Genomic DNA, 23,848 nt, shown 5'->3' on the forward strand with positions numbered 1-23,848 from the left:
ATTATAATTATTTTATCTCATTTTTATAGTGCATTAACTTTCTTGATAACACCTTATTGGAAAAATGAAGTGATTTTAAAACAAATATAAATATTCTTCATTAGTTGAGGATTTGGGGTAGAATTTTGTCAAAAAAAATCTTTATAGATTCAAAGAATTGATGCTCTGTTTTTTTGTTTTTCTTTTTTTAATCTTCTCAGATGCGTTTACGAGACAGGAAAGACTCTCCTCAGCTGCTCATGGATGCTAAACACATCTTTCCTGTCACCTTTCCTTTTAACCCATCTTCCCTTGCACTAGAAACCATCCAGATTCCAGCCAGCCTGGGCCTGGGATTCATATCACGGGTCTGAAAGTGATATCAAGGAAAATATTGACAATACAATACTTGCCTGAAATAACCCATTATTTCAAGTGAGGTACTGAAAACACATTTTAAAAGAGATAGTACTTATTATCTCCCAAACAAGGGGTTATTGACTGGAACTCCCCCTAGAATACTTTTCATCATCTTGGAAAGAAAGATAGGCTCCTTTGTGCTGTGTTACCTTTTAACAACACTCATCCTTGATCAGTTAGGTATCTGCAGTTGACGTGCAGGTGAATGATGGAAGGAAGGAAAAAAATGTGTCTTCAGCTGCCAGCATTTATTTTAAATCCTTATCACTGCATCTAAATGATATCAAAAACCTAAATTCCAGATATGAATATGAGCTGTTGTTAGAAAGGTACCAATAAGGAACCTCCTGTGTGCTAACCAGAAGAATTGAAAGAAAAATCATCACTGAGTACATATCATACCAGTTTAGGAATCAATTATGTTGCTACTGTCCAACTGGAACAAAGAAATAAACTGGAAATATGTAAAGTAACTGGCCAAGTAGCTCCCTTCTATGTGTCACTATGATGTAGAGATACTAAGAGAATGTTGGTTTGCTATAGAGCATGGAAGTCCGTTTGTACCATAGTTTACTGAGCATTTTAAATTGCTGCTACATACTATGTTCTTTAAAATGTAAGCGATATTCATATTAGGCACTACAATAATAAGCTTCTCTTTTATCAACTCTGTTTACAGTTCAATCAGATCAGTTTTAACTGGATTATGTGCACATAGCTACAGATTCACCTGCACAAGTAGCAGACACTGGGAAGTCATGTAGTAATATGACACAATGTTTGACATTTAGGGATAGGATTAGGCAAAGTGGCTATTGATGTTGATGTCCTTTATTCAGGATGTGTTACATTGATGTGCTCATTGATTTTCCCTGGGCGCATATCACATCAGGGTACAGTGTTCTGTGAAGTGACCTATTTTTAGTTATCAGATCTGCTTCCTGCAGTGCATATTTTCAACCTTGACAGGTTTTCTTTCTTCTTAATTTATTAAGAATTAATGTCAGTCAATATCTAGAGAGGATTGTCAGAATATTCATGATTTAGGTCTTGAAATCTTAATTATTTTATAAATTATGCAAAAGAAAGTATATAATAAATAATTATGATTCCATTTTTTAGGCTTTGCAACTTCTATAAATGTTCTCAATGCCACTAGATACTTTAAAGAGCATCATATTAGAAATACATTGACCTATATAAAAGTATAAGGAGATTGCTGAATTTTACAGAGGATTTGGTTTAATAAGACCCAGATTCTATATGTTTTCATTCTGAAATTCTAATTAAACGTAGTCTCCATTTTTCCTACAAATCTTATACAATAAATGTTTCAGGTTGTGCAAAAGCAAATTCTTAGCTTTCTTTAGAAACTTTGGTTCTGATTACAATCATAGATTTATATAAATTAACTATTAGATCTATAAAAAAGACATCTTATTAAAATATGTGCAATATTATAAATGCAAGTAAAACATTTTCAAATCAGTGATAAATATTGCTATTAAAAGATAAATTCTGTCTGTTAACTTATTTGGGCCTCAAATTCCTCATTTATTCAGTGAGAGTGTTAGACAGCTGGTTCTTAAGGTCCCTTCCACATCTGAAGTTCTCTCCTCGTCGTACCTGAACCACAGAGAAATGAGATGCAGGTACTCAGTAAGGTTACCCTCTAATGGAAAGACTAGTGTTTGGTGCCTGTTAATTTTGAGGGATTAATAAAATGTAAAATCCCAGGTTTGTGTAGCTGTAATCTTTCTTAAATGTACATGATTTATGTACATGCTTTTTCAAAGTTCATGAGTTTAGGTAGTTTTTATTGAATTGTGCACTGCTGTATTCAGTTTGGATACATTTATTCATTTGCAAAACCAAGAAAAATACTAACTCAATCCGATTTTCTCTATTTTCCCTGGTTGTCAGTGTGGTTTTCAATGAACTGTTGAAACCACGTGGTTAGTACTGAATCTGTCAGAGTCTTAAGAACATAGATGGGACTTGGGTGGGAGAGATGCTCCAAAAAATGCCACCATGATTGTAGGCTCTCCCCGTCAGACCTAGAAATCCTCCCAGGCCCTTTCCCAGCTCAGTCCTGTGTAGCATGTCCCGTACACACCCTGAGTCTCGTCAGATCTTCAGGATCACGCTCTAGGTTCCACTGCCACTGCAGCCCTTTATCTTTCCTGCAGACAGCTCATATCCTGAAGCATGTCTTGCCTGGGCCTTTCTCTCCTGTCTTCCATCTTTCTGCTGCAAAGTGCTGGAGCCTCTGTTCCACACCTGGGCCAGAGTCTCTCCTGTTCAGGGATGGCCACACAAAGATTATGATATTTCAGGGCTCCAACTTCCTCCAAGGCCTATCTAGAACCCCAGAATCGGATCTGAATTAATTTCTCTTAGTGGTCTAAAGATCTTTAGTCATAACAGAAATACCTTACAACCAGGGAACCCCAAGTCCTGGTAAGTCATTCTGTGTCCTACTTTCTTGAGGATGCAGAAATATTCTGCTGACTGTGGGTATCCTTGGCCTCTGAGGACTTCTCACCTTTCCCTTTGTCCATCCACACTTTCTCACCCAGCTTCAAACACACCTGCACCAGCCCTCCACTCCATCCACCCACTCATTTATCTGCTCACTCTGTCCCTTCCTTCTGCCACATCCTGTGTCCCATCGCCTGTCCACTCACCTGCTCTGACTCTTTTGAAGGCTGTGGGTGAAGGCAGTCCTCAGTTGCCCCACTGGCCTGCCTGGGGGCTTCCCTTCAGGCCACTCTTTGCATGAGTTCTCGCTGTTCTCACTTCTCTGCAGTACGATCTTTAGCATTATCACTAATTTGCTTTTTCATAATTCCTCTATGACATACAATAGGAATTCAAAGAAAGAATTATTTGAGAAAGCAACAGTTCATTGTTTTAATAGCCCCTTCTCAATAGTCTCCTCCCCACTCACTGTACAGAGAAACTCAGCTCACGCCTTGGAAAGCAAAGCTGAAAACTTAGAAGCAGTTTTCCTTCTTGTAGCTTTTCTTAGGTTAAGGCTTTGCTCTGCCTGACAGTAACTATAAAGAAGGGGAAAGATGAGTATGGGGTAAACTCCATGAAGTGTAGCTTCATTATTCCTTTGGAAGTTGTGAAAATGCACCTGACACTTCTTTCATCAATTGCAAAAGTACAACAATATTTATTCCAAAGCCAACTGATAGGAGATTTGGGGATTCGGGCCAGTTTGTGTCATTTACTTTATTATTTCCTTCATTTTAATGGATAATTGAGAGTTGTCTCTTTATGAGTAAGTGATTATGTATAATATAGATCAAATCTTTTAATAACAGTGGCGGAGGCCGTGAAAATATTTTATTAGAATTTCAGTATAGTGATTGTTGTGAGAAATGACTTCCCTGGTAACCCTAGGTAAAAGGGCATCTGGCACCATCCTGAGATGTCCTTATATTCTCTCTCTCTCTCTCTCTCTCTCTCTCTCTCTGTCTCTTACACACACACACGGAGTCTTCAGTATCTTCAACTATTTAGAATAAAACAGAAAGCAAAATGTCATGTGTGGCCCTTCAGTTCTCCTGGTGAAAGGTAATGTAGAGACAGTACCTCGTGTCTGGCTATGCTTCACTTCAGCCTTTGTTACCTCATTGTGTCCTCACAGCAGCCCTAGAAGGTAGAAGGGCAGCTACTACAGTCCTTAGCTGATGATAATTTGAGAGAGAGATAAGGGCAGTGACTTGCCTGAGGTCACTCAGCCCTCCAGCTGTGCTGTCTTCCCATATGCAGCAGTGGCACTGAGGGCACATGCGGGGCAGGAGACTTTAGAAAGTCCTGAGGTTCCATTCTGTTCCTCCTGGTACCTGTGGGGTGCCCCAGTCCAGCAAGAGGTGCTTCTTTTCCTTATCAGAGTTGGCAACTGGCATATGGGAGGTGAGGAAATGATGGGTACCAAGTTCTTGGTGCTAATCAGTTGGGGTGCCTCGTGGTTTCCTCTTTGTTGTAGTTACCTGCTATAACTAGGTTTGGCTTTTGTAATGAATCAGTGCCCCCCCTGGAGGGTACAGTACTCTGTTTTGGTCATTAATTAGTAGCAAGCTCTCCCAGCCTGACAAGAAGCGGTGAGAGCCTCCCAAAAGGAAAGAGGAAGGTCGCTCTCAACACACAGACCTCAGAGTCACTGTCAGAGCCACCAGGTGAGCTGTGCAGCCTGCAGAGAACCTGCAGCTGCAGGCCAAGCCCCTGGGTCCCTTCTGAGGGCTGTCTCCCAGGCAGGCCATACATAAGTCAGTGTGTAGTTGAACATGACGGTGTGTGCATGCTTCCAGTGTTGGCTTTGGAGCCAAGAGGTGTGCTGTGTGCATGTGTGTTAGAGAAGCTCAGTGTATGGGTAAGTGCATTGTGATTTCTTCTCAGGCTGTGCTGTGAGGGCCGCCTTAACCCCTGCTCCCTTCCCTCCTAGAGCTGCCTTAAGTTCTCTGGAACTTCTCCTCTGTAAGGGGATGTCTTGCCTGGAAAGGATATCTTGCCCTGTTTCTCAAGGTGTTGTGAGGGTTTGGGTGGGTGTGGCCTCCTTTCTTCCTTCGTTCCCTTTCTGCATGACCCTCCCCTCCTGTTACTTCTCCTTCCTTTCTTTTCTCTCATTTCCAAACAGGTATTAGAACTGTGAGGCAGCAGCAATCTCAGAGCCAATGAAATGTGGTCTGAGAGAGTGTTTCCTGAGGTTAGGGGGCTCTGTGTTACACTTAAGCAAATGAATATATGGAAGAAATATAGAGATAAGTTAGATTCTTGGTAATATTTAAATGGCTTGTTTTCCACTGAACTGACCTGTGCTTAGTAAAGCGAAAAGGTATGACTGTAAAATCTTTCATGGACATTCATTAAAAAAAATTTTGAGAACCCTTTACCCATATCAAAGATGGAGTGAAAATAGGAAAGAGTGCTATAAATTCTAATTCATTGTATTCAGTATTACCCTAAATTAAGTGAACCTGAGGTTACAGTAGATTTCTCAATAGATCAGGAACTGAAAAGCACTATGTAAAATATCTGCCAAAATGCATTTTATACATTTTTTTTTAATTTTATAATTTGGTTTAGCTAAAATGTTCATTAGCTCAATTTAATGGGTGTTACTAGATTCATTAAGATGTCTGAAAATGACTAACATTTCCTTAGTATTGTAATGTTTCTTGAAATATTTGAAAGAAAAAATGTTTTTTGAGTTGAATCTGGTATGTGCAATTCAGTGCTTGGTAGGCCAGTACATTTTCATGGCATTTTTCAGAGTCAGTAGTTTTAAATATTGTCATTATATGTTATAAAAACTTGGTCGACATTTCAGGCTCTCTACATGAGCCATTTAATTTTATCCAACATATGCTGAATTTTTCCTTTAAATGTGGGTATGTGTGTGATAATTTATGATTCCTAGTTATGTATTTTTGTGGAACACTGGAGTTAGGTTGATTTTCATGTGTCCTTGGAAAATTTAAATTGCTCTAACAGTGTTGCACAGAAATGAGCTTATGACATTTAATATATTGTATTTTGATTACTAACTTTAATTGTTAACTTACTGTGAAATGGATATGCCTTTTAACGACAATGACATTGAACATTGCCCATTGCAGTTTTTCAAATGTTTTCCCTTGTTGGATCTGGAAAAGAAATTCTACTCTGATCTACATAGAAAAACATGATATAGTTAATGTTTGAAAAGTTCTTAGGTAAAATAGTCATCCATTAAAAATCAAAAGTAGGGCTTTCCTGGTGGTGCAGTGGTTGAGAGTCCACCTGCCAATGCAGGGGACGCGGGTTTGTGCCCCGGTCCGGGAAGATCCCAGATGCCGTGGAGCGGCTGGGCCCGTGAGCCATGGCCGCTGAGCCTGCGCGTCCGGAGCCTGTGCTCCACAACGGAAGAGGCCACAACAGTGAGAGGCCCGCGTACCGCCAAAAAAAAAAAAAAAAAAAACAAAGCAAAAATACTGAGAAGTGAAACGCATTATCAACCAATACTACTTTTAAACTAAACCTACCCCAGCATATCTCACATGGAATTTTAAAGAATAAGTTAATAATACACCTCATATCAACAAAAGCCTTTGAAACATGGGTTTTCACCAGATATCACCTAGTGCTAAGACGAAAACCAAAACAATATCAGATTGACATTTATGCTCTAAATTTGTAGTTGTCTAATGTTGTACTTAGTAAATGTGCATCACTAATGCTGTATTCTCCTAGATATTATAGAAAATTGTTCAAATAAAGATATGGATATAAAGGATTTTTGTTAGTGTCTTATAAATAAACCCACAGCACATACACCAACGTAGATCACATTTGGGACTATAAAACACACCTTTAAAATTTAAAAGAATAGAATTAAACTAGAAATCAGTGACACAAAAATAGCTGGAAAATCCCAGAATACTTGGAGATTAAACAACACACTTCTAAATAACACATGTATCAAAGAAGAAATTGCTAGAGAAATTTTAAAATATTTTGAAGTAAATATAAATGAATATACAGCTTAAAATTTCTGGGATGCAGGGAAAGCGGTACTTAAAGAGAAATTTATAGCATTGAATGCATGTATTAGAAAACAAGAAAGACCTAAAATCAATCTTCTAAGTTTCCACTTTAGGAAACTAAGAAAAGAAGAGAAAATTAAATACAAAGTAAGCAGAAGAAAAGAAATAATAAAAATTAGAGCATAAATCAATGAAATTGAGGACAGGAAATTAATAGAGAAAATCAGTGAAACCAAAAGCTGGTTCTTTTTAAAGATCAATAAAATTGATAAACCTCTAACCAGGCTTACTAAGAAAAGGAAAGAGATGACATGTAGTAGATTGATAGTTGCTCAGGGCTGGGAGGAAGAGAGGAAGTGAGGGGATAGGGAGCAATAACTAAAGAGCAAGGAGTTTCTTTTTGAGATGATGAAAATGTTTTAAAATTGACTGTGGTGATAGTTTAACATATCTGTGAATATATTAAAAAACACTGAGTTATATACTTTAAATGGGTGAAGTGTATGCTATGAGAATTGTATCTCAATAAAACTATTTTTGAGTAAACTTGTGACCTCTAATATGGCAGACTGAAGAGCTCAGCAAATTCTCCCCTCAAAAAAGCAAAGACAGGGGCTTCCCTGGTGGTGCAGTGGTTAAGAATTCACCTGCCAGTGCATGGGACATGGGTTCAAGCCCTGGTCCAGGAAGATCCCACATGCTGCAGAGCAGCTAAGCCCGTGTGCCACAACTACTGATCCTGTGCTCTAGAGCCCGTGAGCCACAACTACTGAGCCCAAGTGCTACAACTACTGAAGCCCGCACACTCTAGGGCCCATGCTCTGCAGCAAAGAGGAGCCACTGCAGTGAGAAGCCCGTGCACTTCAACAAAGAGTAGCCCCTACTCGCCATAACTAGAGAAAGCCCGTGCACAGAAACGAAGACCCAATGCAGCCAAAAATAAGTAAATAAATAAATTTATTTAAAAAAAAAAAACCAAGGAGATGAAAGACCCATATGCTGAAAACTATAAAACATTGATAAAGGAAATTGAAGATGATTCAAAGAAATGGAAAGATATCCCATGCTCTTGGGTTGGAAGAATTAATATTGTTAAAATGGCCATACTATCCAGAGCAATCTACAGACTTAGATAACAATCGCTATCAAAATACTCATGACATTTTTTAAAGAACTAGGACAAATAATCCTAAAGTTTATATGGAACCACGAAGACCCAGAACTGCCAAAGCAATCCTGAGGAAAAAGAACAAAGCTGGAAGCATAACCCTCCCAGACTTCAGACAATACTGCAAAGCTTCAGTAATCAAAACAGTGTGGCACTGGCACAAAAACAGATATATAGTTCAGTGGAACAGACTAGAAGGCCCAGAAATAAACCCACACACCTACCTACAAAAAAGGGGGCAAGAACATACAATGGAGAAAAGAGCCTCTTCAACAAGTGGTATTGGGAAAGCTGGACAGCTACATGTAAATCAATGAAATTAGAACACTCTCTCACACCATATGCAAAAATAAACTCCAAATGGTTTAAAGACCTAAATATAAGACATGACACCATAAAACTCCCAGAAGAGAACATAGGCAAAACATCCTTGGACATAAATCATAGCAAAATTTTCTTAGCTCAGTTTCCCAAGGCAAAAGAAATAAAAGCAAAAATAAACAAATGGGGCCTAATCAGACTTGAAACCTTTTTCACAGCAAAGGAAACCATCATCAAAACAAAAAGACACCTATGGAATGGGACAAAATATTTGCAAATGCTATAACCAACAAGGGGTTAATATCTAAAATATACAAGCAGCTCACATAACTCAATATCGAAAAAACAATCCACTTAAAAATGGACAGAAGGGGGGAGCTTCAAGATGGCGGAAGAGTAAGACACAGAGATCACCTTCCTCCTGACAGATACATCAGAAATACATCTACATGTGGAACAATTCCTACAGAACACCTCCTGAATGCTGGCAGAAGACCTCAGACCTCCCAAAAGGCAAGAAACTCCCTCACGTACCTGGGTAGGGCAAAAGAAAAAAGAAAAAACAGAGACAAAGAATAGGGACGGGACCTGCACCAGTGGGAGGGAGCTGTGAAGAAGGAAAGGTATCCACACATTGGGAAGGCCCTTCGCGGGCGGAGACTACAGGTGGCAGAGGGGGGAAGCTTTGGAGCCACGGAGGAGAGCGCAGCAACAGGGCTGCACAGGGCAAGGCAGAGAGATTCCCGCACAGAGGATCAGTGCCGACCACCACTCACCAGCTCGAGAGGCTTGTCTGCTCACCCGTTGGGACGGGTGGGGGCTGGGAGCTGAGGCTCGGGCTTTGGAGATCGGATCCCAGGGAGAGGACTGGGGTTGGCTGCATGAACACAGACTGAAGGGGGCTAGTGCACCACGGCTGGCCGGGAGGTAGTCCGGGAAAAAGTCTGAAGCTGCTGAAGAGGCAAGAGACTTTTTCTTGCCTCTTTGTTTCCTGGTGCACGAGGAGAGCAGATTAAGAGCGCTGCTTAAAGGAACTCCAGAGATGGGTGCAAGCCACGGCTATCAGCGCAGACCCCAGAGACGGGCATGGGACACTAAGGCTGCTGCTGCAGCCAGCAAGAAGCCTGTGTGCGAGCACAGGTCACTATCCACACCTCCCGCCCCGGGAGCCTGTGCAGCCAGCCGCTGCCAGGGTCCCGTGATCCAGGGACAACTTCCCCAGGAGAACACACAGTGCGCCTCAGGCTGGTGCAACGTGACACTGGCCTCTGCCACCGCAGGCTCGCCCTGCACTCCATACCCCTCCCTCCCCCCGGCCCGAGTGAGCCAGAGCCCCCGAATCAGCTGCTCCTTTAACCCCGTCCTGTCTGAGGAAAGGACAGATACCCTCAGGCGACCTACACGCAGAGGTGGGGCCAATCCAAAGCTGAACCCCAGGAGCTGTGCGAACAAAGAGAAAGGGAAATCTCTCCCAGCAGCCTCAGGAGCAGCAGGTTAAATCTCTACAGTCAACATGATGTACGCTGCATCTGTGGAATACCTGAATAGACAACAAATCATCCCAAATTGTGGAGGTGGACTTTGGGAGCAACGATATATATTTTTTCCCCCTTTTTCTCTTTTTGTGAGTGTGTATGTGTATGCTTCCGTGTGTGATTTTGTCTATATAGCTTTGCTTTTGCCATTTGTCCTAGGGTTCTGTCTGTCCGTTCTTTTGTTTTTTGGGTTTTTCTAGTATAGTTTTTAGCACTTGTTATCATTGGTGGATTTGTTTTTCGGTTTGGTTGCTCTCTTTCTTTTTTTTTTATTACTTAAAAAAAATTTTTAATAATTATTTTTTATTTTAATAACTTTATTTTATTTTATCTTCTTGTTTCTTTCTTTCTTTTTCTCCCTTTTATCCTGAGCCGTGTGGATGACAGGCTCTTGGTGCTCCAGCCAGGCGTCAGGGCTGTGCCTCTGAGGTGAGAGAGCCAAGTTCAGGAAGTTGGTCCACAAGAGACCTCCCAGCTCCATGTAATATCAAACGGTGAAAATCTCCCAGAGATCTCCATCTCAACACCAAGACCCAGCTCCACTCAAAGACCAGCAAGCTACAGTGCTGGACTCCTATGCCAAACAACTAGCAAGACAGGAACACAACCCCATCCATTAGCAGAGAAGCTGCCTAAAATCATAATAAGGTCACAGACACCCCAAAACACACCACCAGACGTGGACCTGCCCACCAGAAAGACAAGATCCAGCCTCATCCACCAGAACACAGGCACTGGTCCCCTCCACCAGGAAGCCAAACAACCCACTGAACCAACCTTAGCCACTGGGGACAGACACCAAAAACAACGGAAACTGTGAACCTGCAGCCTGCGAAAAGGAGACCCCAAACACAGTAAGATAAGCAAAATGAGAAGACAGAGAAACACACAGCAGATGAAGGAGCAAGGCAAAAGCCCACCAGACCTAACAAATGAAGAAATAGGCAGTCTACCTGAAAAAGAATTCAGAATAATGATAGTAAAGATGATCCAAAATCTTGGAAATAGAATGGAGAAAATAAAAGAAACGTTTAACAAGGACCTAGAAGAACTAAAGAGCAAACAAACAGCGATGAACAACACAATAAATGAAATTAAAAATTCTCTAGAAGGGATCAATAGCAGAGTAACTGAGGCAGAAGAACGGATAAGTGACCTGAAGATAAAAGAGTGGAAATAACTACTGCAGAGCAGAATAAAGAAAAAAGAGTAAAAATAATTGAGGACAGTCTCAGAGACCTCTGGGGAAACATTGAACACACCAACATTCGAATTATAGGGGTCCCAGAAGAAGAAGAGAAAAAGAAAGGGACTGAGAAAATATTTGAAGAGATTATAGTTGAAAACTTCCCTAATACGGGAAAGGAAATAGTTAATCAAGACCAGGAAGCACAGAGAGTCCCATACAGGATAAATCCAAGGAGAAACACGCCAAGACACATATTAATCAAGCTATCAAAAATTAAATACACAGAAAAAATATTAAAAGCAGCAAGGAAAAACAACAAATAACACACAAGGGGATCCCCATAAGGTTAACAGCTGATCTTTCAGCAGAAACTCTGCATGCCAAAAGGGACTGGCAGGACATATTTAAAGTGATGAAGGGGAAAACCCTACAACCAAGATTACTCTACAAGGATCTATGAGTAAGGATCTCATTCAGATTTGATGGAGAAATTAAAACCTTTACAGACAAGCAAAAGCTAAGAGAATTCAGCACCACCAAACCAGCTTTACAACAAATGCTAAAGGAACTCCTCTGGGCAGGAAACACAAGAGAAGGAAGAGACCTACAATAACAAACCCAAAACAATTAAGAAAATGGTAATATAAACATACATATGAATAATTACCTTTAATGTAAATAGATTAAATGCTCCAACCAAAAGACATGGACTGGCTGAATGGATACAAAAACAAGACCCATATATATACCGTCTACAAGAGACCCACTTCAGACCTAGGGACACATATAGACTGAAAGTGAGGGGATGGAAAAGATATTCCATGCAAATGGAAATCAAAGGAAAGCTGGAGTAGCAATTCTCATATCAGACAAAATAGACTTTAAAACAAAGAGTATTACAAGAGACAAAGAAGGACACTACATAATGATCAAGGGATCAATCCAAGAAGAAGATGTAACAATTGTAAACATTTATGCACCCAACATAGGAGCACCTCAATACGTAAGGCAAATACTAACAGCCGTAAAAGGGGAAATTGACAGTAACACAATCATAGTAAGGGACTTTAACACATAGTAGGGGACTTTAACACCCCATTTTTACCAATGGACGGATCATCCAAAATGAAAATAAATAAGGAAACACAAGCTTTAAATGATGCATTAAACAAGATGGACTTAATTTATATTTATAGGACATTCCATCCAAAAACAACAGAATACACATTTTTCTCAAGTGCTCATGGAACATTCTCCAGGATAGATCATATCTTGGGTCACAAATCAAACCTTGGTAAATTTAAGAAAATTGAAATCATATCAAGTATCTTTTCCGACCACAACGCTATGAGACTACATGTCAATTACAGGAAAAAATCTGTAAAAAGTAAAAGCACATGGAGGTTAAACAAGACACTACTTAATAACCAAGAGATCACTGAAGAAATCAAAGAGGAAATAAAAAAATACCTAGAAACAAATGACAATGGAAACAGGACAACCCAAAACCTATGGGATGCAGCAAAAGCAGTTCTAAGAGGGTGGTTTATAGCAATACAATCCTACCTTAAGAAATAAGAAACATCTCAAATAAACAACCTAACCTTATACCTAAAGCAATTAGAAAAAGAAGAACAAAAAAACCCCAAAGTTAGCAGAAGGAAAGAAATCATAAATGATAAATCATAAATCATAAATCATACCTAAAGCAATTAGAAAAAGAAGAACAAAAAAACCCCAAAGTTAGCAGAAGGAAAGAAATCATAAATCATAAATCATAAATCATAAATCATAAATGATCAGATCAGAAATAAATGAAAAAGAAATGAAGGAAATGATGGCAAAGATCAATAAAACTAAAAGCTGGTTCTTTGAGAAGACAAACAGAATTGATAAACCATTAGCCAGACTCATCCAGAAAAAAAGAGAGAAGACTCAAATCAATAGAATTAGAAATGAAAAAGGAGAACTAACAATTAACACTGGAGAAATACAAAGGATCATGAAGAGATTACTACAAGCAACTCTATGCCAATAAAATGGACAACCTGGAAGAAATGGACAAATTCTTAGAAATGCACAACCTTCTGAGACTGAATCAGGAAGAAATAGAAAATGTGAACAGACCAATCACAAGCACTGAAATTGAAACTGTGATTAAAAATCTTCCAACAAACAAAAGCCCAAGACCAGATGGCTTCACAGGTGAATTCTACCAAACATTTAGAGAAGAGCTAACATCTATCCTTCTCAAACGCTTCCAAAATATAGCAGAGGGAGGAACACTCCCAAACTCATTCTACGAGGCCACCATCATCCTGATACCAAAACTAGACAAAGATGTCAAAAAGAAAGAAAACTACAGGCCAATATGACTGATGAACATAGATGCAAAAATCCTCAACAAAATACTAGCAAGTGGAATTCAACAGCACATTAAAAGGATCACATACCGTTATCAAGTGGGGTTTATCCCAGGAATGCAAGGATTCTTCAATATATGCAAATCCATCAGTGTGATACACCATATTAACAAACTGAAGGAGAAAAACCATATGATCATGTCAATAGATGCAGAGAAAGCTTTCAACAAAATTCAACACACATTTATGATAAACACCCTGCAGAAAGTAGGCATAGAGGGAACTTTCCTCAACATAGTAAAGGCCATATATGACAAACCCACAGCCAACATCGTCCTCAATGGTGAAGAACTGAAACCATTTCCACTAAGATCAGGAACAAGACAAGGTTGCCCACTCTCACCACTATTATTCAACATAGTTTTGGAAGTTTTAGCCACAGCAATCAGAGAAGAAAAAGAAATAAAAGGAATCCAAATCTGAAAAGAAGAAGTAAAGCTGTCACTGTTTGCAGATGACATGATACTATACATAGAGAATCCTAAAGATGCTACCAGAAAACTACTAGAGCTAATCAATGAATTTGTTACAGTAGCAGGATACAAAATTAATGCACAGAAATCTCTTGCATTCCTATATACTAATGATGAAAAATCTGAAAGTGAAATTAAAAAAACACTCCCATTTACCATTGCAACAAGAAGAATAAAATATCTAGGAATAAACCTACCTAAGGAAGCAAAAGACCTGTATGCAGAAAACTATAAGACACTGATGAAAGAAATTAAAGATGATACAAACAGATGGAGAGATATACCATGTTCTTGGATTGGAAGACTCAACATTGTGAAAATGACTCTACTACCCAAAGCAATCTACAGATTCAATGCAATCCCTATCAAACTACCACTGACATTTTTCACAGAACTAGAAAAAACAATTTCACAGTTTGTATGGAAACGCAAAAGATCCTGAATAGCCAAAGCAATCTTGAGAAAGAAGAACGGAGCTGGAGGAATCAGCCTCCCTGACTTCAAACTATACTACAAAATAGACAAAATAGACTCAGACAAAAAAATACAAAATTCTAGAGGAAAAAAAGGACATTTCATAATGAAAAAGTCAATTCATCACAAAGCTATAGCAGTTATAAATGTACCCTGGGTAAATTAAGAGAAGCAGGCAGTTTGTGGTGGGAAGAGATAAAAAGGCACATAAGAAGCAGAAATGAAGGACAGTGGCTGAGCCCAGTGATGCCACGTGCAGATCTAGAGACTCACTGCTCAGTGCATGGGGAACTTGGCCCAGATCTTGGTGAGTTATCTTTCACCAGATCCAGATCTTAGTGAATGCTATTTTTCTGTTCCCATTCCACTATGATTCCCTTGCAGTGTCTGTCCACTCCCCAACTTGCCCAGAGTTTCCCAAAGAAGGGCAGTCAGAGATTAATATCCATTCTCCCTTCTTTCAGTCATAACCTACATTTCCTAGGCTCCTTTGCTACTAGGTGTGGTCATGCGACCAAGTGGCCTGAGAAGGAGCAGATCTTCCCAGGCCCGTTTCACTTAAATGCAACATGTGGGGAGCAATCTTGGACCATTTGTTTGAAGGATAGCGGAAGCACAAAACAGAAGTTTCTTTGTCCCTGGCACTGAAATTACCACCCCAACTCAGACTCCTGTGTCCACCTTCTATATGAGAAAGAAATAAGCCTTGCCTGAGCCCTTCTTTTAAAAAAAGAAAAAACTGTAGACACCTAACAGAACCCCGAGATACATGAAGTAAATGTGACAAAATTGAAAGGAGAAATTGACAGCTCAGCAATAATAGTTGGAGCCATCAATATCCTGTTCTCAAAAATTAGCAGAACTAGACAGGAAATTAGCAAGAATATGGAAGACTTGAAAATAATATCAAGCACTTTGATCTAACTGACATTTATAGAACATTTTACCCATATTCTTTTCAAGCACACACAGATCATTCTTCAGGATAAATTATATGCAAGACAATGAAACAAATCTTAGTACATTTAACAATATTGAAATCACATAAAGTATGTTCTCTGACTACCATGGAGAATGGAATCAAATTAGAAATCAACAGAATCAAATTAGAAAACAACTGAAGGAAATGTGAAAAATATGCAAGTATTTGGAAATTAACTAAGACACTTCTAAATAACAAAGAAGAAATCACAAAGGAAGTTAGTAAATATTCTGAGTTGAAAAAACAAAAATGCAACAAACCAAAGTTTATGGGATGTAGCCAAAGCAGGTTATAGAAGGAAATTGATTGCCTTTATTAGAAAAGAAGACATATCTGAAATCAATAATTTAAGCTTATATCCTAAGAGCCTGGGAAAAAGAAAAGAACAAACTAAACCCAATGCAAGCAGAAGGAAATACTAAAGGTTATAGTGGAGATCAATGAAATGGAAAACAAAAGAGAAAAATTTATGAAATTAATGAAACTGATGAAAAGATTAATAAAATGACAAACTTTTATCCAGATTAACCACACAAAAAGAGAAAAGATAAAAATTACCAAAATCAGGAATGAAAGAGGGAACAACATTTCTGAGCATCATTTCTAGGGTGCAAAATTTAGAGAGGCAGGGTCAGGCAAATACAAGCTCAGTAACTGAGAATGAGTAACCTCCCCCTAGGCACCTCACTTTAGTCCCGGCCCTGCTACAGAGACTCTAACAAAATGTAAAGAATTATAGTAGAATACCATGAATGACTTCACACCAACAAAATAAACAACTTAAATGAAATGGACAAATTCCTAGAAAGATACAAATTATGAAAACTGACTCAAAAAGATATAAAACTCTGAATATATGTATAAGTAAAAAATTAAATGAGTAATTAATAATCTTATAAAGAAAAGACCAGGCCCAGATGGCTTTATTGGCAACTCTTATCAAATATTTACAGATGAAATAACACCAACCAACTCTGACAGCAAAGGCAAACAAAATACACCACAAGAGAAGAAAACTACAGACCAATACTCCTCATGAAAATAGAGTAAAAAACATTGCGAAAACCAAAATATTGGGCTTCCCTGGTGGCGCAGTGGTTGAGAGTCCGCCTGCCGATGCAGGGAACACGGGTTCGTGCCCTGGTCCGGGAAGATCCCATATGCCGCGGAGCGGCTGGGCCTGTGAGCCATGGCCGCTGAGCCTGCGCTGTCAGGAGCCATGGCCGCTGAGCCTGTGCGTCAGGAGCCTGCACATTCGGAGCCTGTGCTTCGCAACGGGAGAGGCCACAACACTGAGAGGCCCGCGTACCGCAAAAAAAAAAAAAAAAAAAAAAAAAACCAAAACATTACACACTAAATCCAGCAATACATAAACAGGATTACATACCATGATCAAGTGGGGTCTATCCCAGGAATGCAAAGTTGATTTCACATTCAAAAATCAATTAATATAATACACCATATTAATAGAATAGAGGACAAACCCCACATGATCATCTCAATAGATGCAGAAAAAGCATTTAACAAAATCCCATTCAATGTTTTTTAAAAAATCTTATAAACTAGGAATAAGAGGAATTCCATGAATTAGAATACTCGGTGCTACCAAGATGGCAGTTCTCCCCAAATTGAAATACAGATTCAACACAGTCCCTAACGAAATCCCAAGCTGAAATTAAAATTTATATAAAATTTACATGAAAATGCAAAGGACTCAGAATAGTCAAAACAATTTTGAAAAAGGAAAACAAATTTGGAGGAATTACACCTTCCAATTTCAAAGCTTTGACGCTACAGTCATCAAGACAGGCACGGATGGTACTGGCACGTGTTGACATAAAATCTATGGAACAGAAATGAACATCCTGAAATAATGGTCAACTGATTTTTGACAAGGCTGTCAAGGCAATTCAATACAATTCTTTACAATAAGTGATGCCAGAACAATTCAATATCCAAATGTAGAAAGAGATTAATTTAGACCCTTACCTCAATAGCACACACAAAAATTCACCCAAAATGGATCATAATCTTAAATGTTAGAGCTGAAAGTATGAAACTTGTAGAAGAAAATTTTTGTGACTTTAAGCTAGGCAAAGATTTCTTAGATACAATACCCAAAGCATGATCCATAAAAGAAAAAGAATAGATAAATCGGCTTCATCAAAATTTGAAAATTTGTACTGCAAAAGACACCATGAAGAAAATGGAAAGATAATCTACACAGTGGGGCAAAATATTTGCAAATTATATATCTGATAAAGGATTTGTGACCAAAATATATAAAGAAAGATGGTGGATTCAATGCTTTTATTGACTTTCCTTTCCTCCTGAAATGCCCATAAATGATGATAAACACAATATGAGAAAGAGAACGGAAGAGAAGTGACAACAAATTTTGGAGGATGAAAAACAGACAATTGTTGCTTATTTTCATAAATGACAGGAAGGCTGAACCTAAAGGTGCAAAGGTGGGGAGTCCAGAAGTAGTAGCCTAGTTCACAGAGCAGAAGTCTGAAACACTCGGGAACAGAACTCAGAGACAGCAACACAAAGTGATGTGGGGCTGAAAATAGAACTTCTGTTTAAATAGCAATCGAAGTGGCCTAAAGGCTCGAACAGATATTTCACAAAAGAGAATACCAATATGGTCAACAAAGTGTCATCGTGGAAATGCAAAGTGAAACCACAATGAGATATCACAACACACTCATCAGAAAGGCAAACATTTAAAAAGCTGACATGTCAAGGTTGCTGAGGATATTAAGCAAATGAAAATTTCATATACTGCTGATAGAGGTAGAAATTGATACGAGTTTTGGAAACTCTTTCAATATCTACTAAAGTTGAGCATTGCATACCTTATGATCCAGCAATCCCATTCCTTTTATGTACCCAACAGAAATGCATAGATCTGTGCATATAAAAAGTTCATAGGCCCATATAAAAAAACCCATATAAAAAAGGTTCCTACCAGCATTATTCATAATAGCCACTTTGGGGAGAGGGGTTTTCTTCTTTTAGTTCTTTGGGCTGGCAATTAAAATGAAATAAAGCTGATAAACAGGAAAAAATCAAACTTATTACATGCGCATGGGGAAACCACATATGCATGAAGAATTCCAAAGACAGCAAGGCAAGATGAGGTGTGTATATATTCTGGACTAAGAAGAAGGAGGTGAGAGTATCTGAGACTTCAGAAGGAAGTAAGGTAATTTCAGGAAGATAAAAATAGTTGATGTTTGGTAAATAAATATTTGCTGGCCCATCCAAAGGCAACTGAGCAGTGAGAGGACTTTGAGTAAACAGACCTTGCTAGGTTCCTCCCTGCCTACCACACCTAATTCATACTTTACTATAGTTGTCTATGGTGATAGCTTCTTCCTGGGACAGGCCTCTATCTTAAATTGTTTCAGGCAGCAAGGGTGGGAGTTCAAAGGTTCTTCCGTAGTCTTTTGGGCCCTGCTTCTTTTCAGCTCAAAATAATCCACACGCCAGAGCAGCACATACTGGGGCAGCTTGCCCAGAGCCTCATCACCACAAACCAAAAGAACCCAAATATTTATCAATAAGAGAATGAATAAATAAATTGTAAACTATTTATACAGTGGAATACTGTACGTGACAAAAGATAGCAAACGACAGCTACATGCAACAGCATGGATAAATGTCATGTAAAAAACCAAATGCAAAAAATTACAAACATGATTCCATTTATAAAAACATCCAAAATAGGTAAAACTAACTCGTGGTGATAGAAGTCATAACTTCGGTTATCTTTGAGGGGTAATGGCTAGAAGGGACATTGAAGGTTTGAGGATGTTGAAAATGTTCTGTCTGGGTTGGGTGGTGGTTACTTGAGTGTGTTGCTGTTTTCCGTGTATAAGAATACATTGAGCTATACATTTATTATTTGTGCACTTTCTGTATATAATTTTATTCTTCAGTAAAATTTCTATTTAAAGAAAAAAGTAGGGAAATCCTTGGTGGTCCAGTGGTTAGGACTTGGCGCTTTCACCGCCATGGCCCAGGTTCAGTCCCTGGTCAGGGAACTAAAATTCTGCAAGCCATGCAGCATGGCCAAAAAAAATATATTTAAAAAATTTAAAAATAAAGAAAAAAGTAGTTAGACATTTGGATTCCTTTCTTAACTCTGAGGAACCACGCAGCTGTCCCTACCCACTTTATGCCTTTTCCTTTTTTTATGTTATTTTGAAAAATAAGTGTACAAAACTGAATTGACCATAATTCTCTTTTTCTGGCACCTATTGTGGTTGGTCCATGTCAAGCCCTTTTTCATCTTTTTGGTTTCCCTTTTTTCTTTATACCCAGTCTCACTTCCTTCAACCTCACGAATATCCACTTTTATATATTTAATGGATGACTTTGCAAGTTATCATCCAACTTTTATTTACACATGCTGATATGCATGGACAACATATAGTATTGCAGTTTTGTGAGTTTTAAAATATATATGTTCATTGCAGCACTATTTACAATAGCCAGGACATGGAAGCAACCTAAATGTCCACAGACAGATGAATGGATAAAGAAGATGTGGCACATATATACAATGGAATATTACTCAGCCATAAAAAGAAACGAAATTGAGTTATTTGTAGTGAGGTGGATGGACCTAGAGTCTGTCATACAGAGTGAAGTAAGTCAGGAAGAGAAAAACAAATACCATATGCTAATGCATATATATGGAATCTAAAAAAAATGGCACTGATGAACCTAGTGGCAGGGCAGGAATAAAGACGCAGATGTAGAGAATGGACTTGAGGACATGGGGACGGGGGAGGAAGGGGAAGCTGGGGCGAAGTGAGAGTAGCATTGACATATATACACTACCAAATGTCAAATAGCTAGTGGGAAGCAACGGCATAGCACAGGGAGATCACCTCAGTGATTTGAGATGACTTAGAAGGGTGGGATGAGGGGGTGGGAGGCAGGCTCAAGAGGGAGGAGATATGGGGACACATGTATGCATACGGCTGATTCACTTTGTTGTACAACAGAAACTAGCACAGCATCGTGAAGCAATTATACTCCAGTAAAGATGTGTAAAAAAGAAAAAATAACAAAAAATACAGATATATATGACTTGTGCTAGACATCTATTCAGCATTGTTTTTTATATCTCTCAGAGTGGTATAGGTAGATCATGTCCATTCCTACCAGCAGCTGTACAGTTTTACATTGTATGTATACACTATTTTACTTATTCATACCCCTTCTGATGGATATTTAAGTGTTTCCAACTCTTTGATATAGAACTGTGTTGTGATGAACATCTACATAATTATCTCTTTGGGTGACTATGTGAGAATTTTTCTGCCTGAGTTTATTTTCAGTAAATATTCTCAAATTGCTCTCTTAAATAGGAGGATCAGTACAGTCAGCCCTCCATATCCACAGATTCTGCAAACACAGATTCAACCACCTCAGATCCAAAACATACACTTCTTAATTCCAGAAATTTCCAAAAAAGCAAAACTTGAATTTCCATGCTTCAGCAACTATTTACATAGCATTTCCATTGTATTAGGTATTATAAGTAATCTAGAGATGATTTAAAATATGCAGAAGGATGTGTGTAGGTTATATGCAAATGCCATGCCATTATATCAATATATTAGGGACTTGAGCATCCAAGGAGTTTGGTATCCTTGGGTGTCCTGGGACCAATCCTCCCCCGAATACCAAGGGATGACTGTATAGTTCCCAACAGCTGTGTGAGCAAAAACGTTCTTGTTTTCTCACATCCTAGGCAGCATATGATGTTGTCCAACCTAAATATTGTTGCCAATATGGATGTGAAGTGATCTCATTGTTTTCATTTTTATTTCTCTACTAATAAAGTTAACATCTCTTTATATGCTAACCAGCCATTTGAATATCCCCATGTGAAAATTGCCTATTCATTTCCTTTGCCAATTGTCCAATATTTAAAACGGGACTTCCTATCTTTTCTTTAACCAATTTACGGTAGTTTCTTATATACTCTAGATTAATATTCTAGATATTAATCACTTGTTTTTTAAATTGCAAATATATTTCCTAATCTGTCGGCTTTCTTTGCAAATGGTGTTCTTCACTGAACAAAACTCTTTCATTTTGATGACCTCAAATCCATCATTTCCTTCTATAGCCGTGCTACGTTGTATCTTAACTCATTCTTTCTTAACCCAACATTTAAAAGATATTACCCCTATATTTTTTCTAGTAATTTCCTCATTTTACTTTTAAGTTTTAATCATGAATCCATCTAGAGTTTATTTTTGAATGTACTGTTTGCCATGCACTTGCTTTTATTTTTATGTTTTTTTCATATAATGGCCCTTCTATTAAATAATCTTTCCCTTCCTCCTCTGGTTCTCCAGGCCACTATATAACGCAGCGTTCTGTTGGTAGATTCCATTCTGTTCCATTATTCATTTTTCCATTCCCATGCCGGTGTCACACTGTTTTAATGGCTTTGTGATATCCCTTAATACACGGTAGGGCTAATCTCTTTGTTCTTTGTTTTGAGCATTGTCTTAATTATACATGGACTTTTATTATTCCGTAAAAAATATAAAATCACTTTACAATTCTCCAAAAGTCCTGCTAGGATTTTTTAAAAAAATTTATTTAATTTATTTTTTGGCTGCATTGGGTCTTTGCTGCTGTGCGCAGGCTATCTCTAGTTGCGGCGAGCCAGTGCTACTCTTCGTTGCAGTGTGCAGGCTTCTCATTGCGGTGGCTTCTCTTTGTTGGCGAGCATGGGCTCTAGGCGCACAGGTTTCAGTGGTTGTGGTACGCAGGCTCAGTAGTTGTGGCTCATGGGCTCTAGAGCGCAGGCTCAGTAGTTGTGGCCCACGGGCTTAGTTGCTCCGCCCCATGTGGGATCTTCCCGGACCAGGGCTCGAACCCATGTCCCCTGCATTGGCAGGCAGATTCCCAACCACTGTGCCACCAGGGAAGTCCCCCTGCTAGGATTTTGATTCCAGTTGTATTAGGCTTATATATTAATTTGGGTACAATTGACACCTGTACAATGTTAAATATTCCCATCCATGAGAATAGCACGTTTCCCCATTTATTCGGGCCTTCTTTTATACCCTTGAAGAGAAACTCAAACACTTTCTCCACAAAGGCCAAGTGCATTTTTGTTAGTGGACACTTTATAGTTTCGTTTATATTTCAAGTATCTTATTTTCTAACCAGTTTTTGCTCATACAAAGGAAACTTATTCACTTTAAAATCTGATTTTGAATATAGCCACTTGGCTGAACTCTTTAACAAGTTCTTGTGGCTGATTCTCTTGGATTTTCTATGCAAATGGTTATATCCTCTGCTCTTTCCAATAAGCACGTTGAGACCCTTATAAGGGAGCTAAAACTTGGGTCGGGAACTCCTCGGAACACACCTGCTTCCTCCCTCGAGAGCCAGCGAATCCCGTGACCCGCGGGCTCTTGGCTGAGCGCTCGGCCCCCGCCAGGTGGACCCACTTCGCCGCGGGCACCCGCCCGGAGGAGGGGCGCCGCGCCCGGAGGAGGGGCGCCGCGCCCGCAGCCCCCGCCCCGCCAATCACAGCGAGGCCTCGCCACGGGCCGGGAATGACCAATCCGCGACTTCTCTCCTCCGGGGCCGCCAACGCTCTGCAAAGTTAGTCGGCTTCTGGGAAACTTCTTCCGCAAGATGGCCCAGCGCTGATTTGCGGGACCCGCGGCGACGGTTACCTGCCCCGGGGCCACAGAGCCGCCGGCCCAGCCCCCAAGCCTTGCACCTCCGCAGCCCTCGAGCTGTCCTCTCGCGCCCATGGCGGTGGCCGAGCTGTACACGCAGGTAGGCAGGGTGGCCCGACCTAAGGGAAGGAGCGCGGGAGGGAAGCGGCCGGGCGCTAGTGCTGACTGTACCTGGCGCCCGGGCCACACCTGTGCACCTGGCGCGCTCGCCGCGGGGAGGGGCCGCGGAGACAATGGGAGTCCGGGGAGCGTCGTACCCCCCGCCCCGCCGAGAGCTCGGGTCCCTGTCGGTGGGGATGGCGCCCCCGGGAGCCTGGCTCCCCTCGGGATGGGAAGACCGAGTGCTAGGGGCTGCTTCTCCGGCCAGACCCGAGCTTCCCGGTGTCCAGGAGTTGCGGGTCCGTCCCTTCTCCTGCGCCACAGAGGGAATCAGACTTGCCCACGGAAACTCAGAAACCTCAGACACGGGCGAAGAATAGTCTGTAATCTTACCCCTTCAACAACTCGGCACAGAAGCTCGGACCGCAGTATTCAGGATGCTTTCTAGAATTCCCGGGTCTTCAAAATACCTGCACGTGCACTTAAGTTCATCTGGTGCCTGAAGCTGCGGGTGCT

The 23,848-nt window shown here is 39.9% G+C and overlaps 2 protein-coding genes across 5 annotated transcripts in view; both read left to right on the forward strand.

Annotated features, from left to right (window-relative positions):
• MYO5A (myosin VA) overlaps positions 1-6,963 on the forward strand; it is a 187,268-nt gene extending 180,305 nt beyond the window's left edge. For all 4 annotated transcript variants that reach the window (XM_079914136.1, XM_079914137.1, XM_079914138.1 and 1 more), the window contains one exon: positions 201-6,963. In XM_079914136.1, coding sequence (XP_079770262.1) covers positions 201-353 — 153 coding nt within the window. In that variant the 3' untranslated portion in view covers positions 354-6,963. The remainder of the gene's footprint in view (positions 1-200) is intronic.
• A 16,194-nt stretch (positions 6,964-23,157) lies between these two features.
• Positions 23,158-23,848, forward strand: part of MYO5C (myosin VC) — a 118,992-nt gene continuing 118,301 nt past the window's right edge. Inside the window, exon 1 of the mRNA XM_079913746.1 lies at positions 23,158-23,333. Within this exon, the coding sequence (XP_079769872.1) occupies positions 23,307-23,333 (27 nt within the window). The 5' untranslated portion in view covers positions 23,158-23,306. The remainder of the gene's footprint in view (positions 23,334-23,848) is intronic.

This window comes from Stenella coeruleoalba (genome assembly GCF_951394435.1).
Source record: "Stenella coeruleoalba genome assembly, chromosome: 2".
NCBI lineage: Eukaryota > Metazoa > Chordata > Mammalia > Artiodactyla > Delphinidae > Stenella > Stenella coeruleoalba.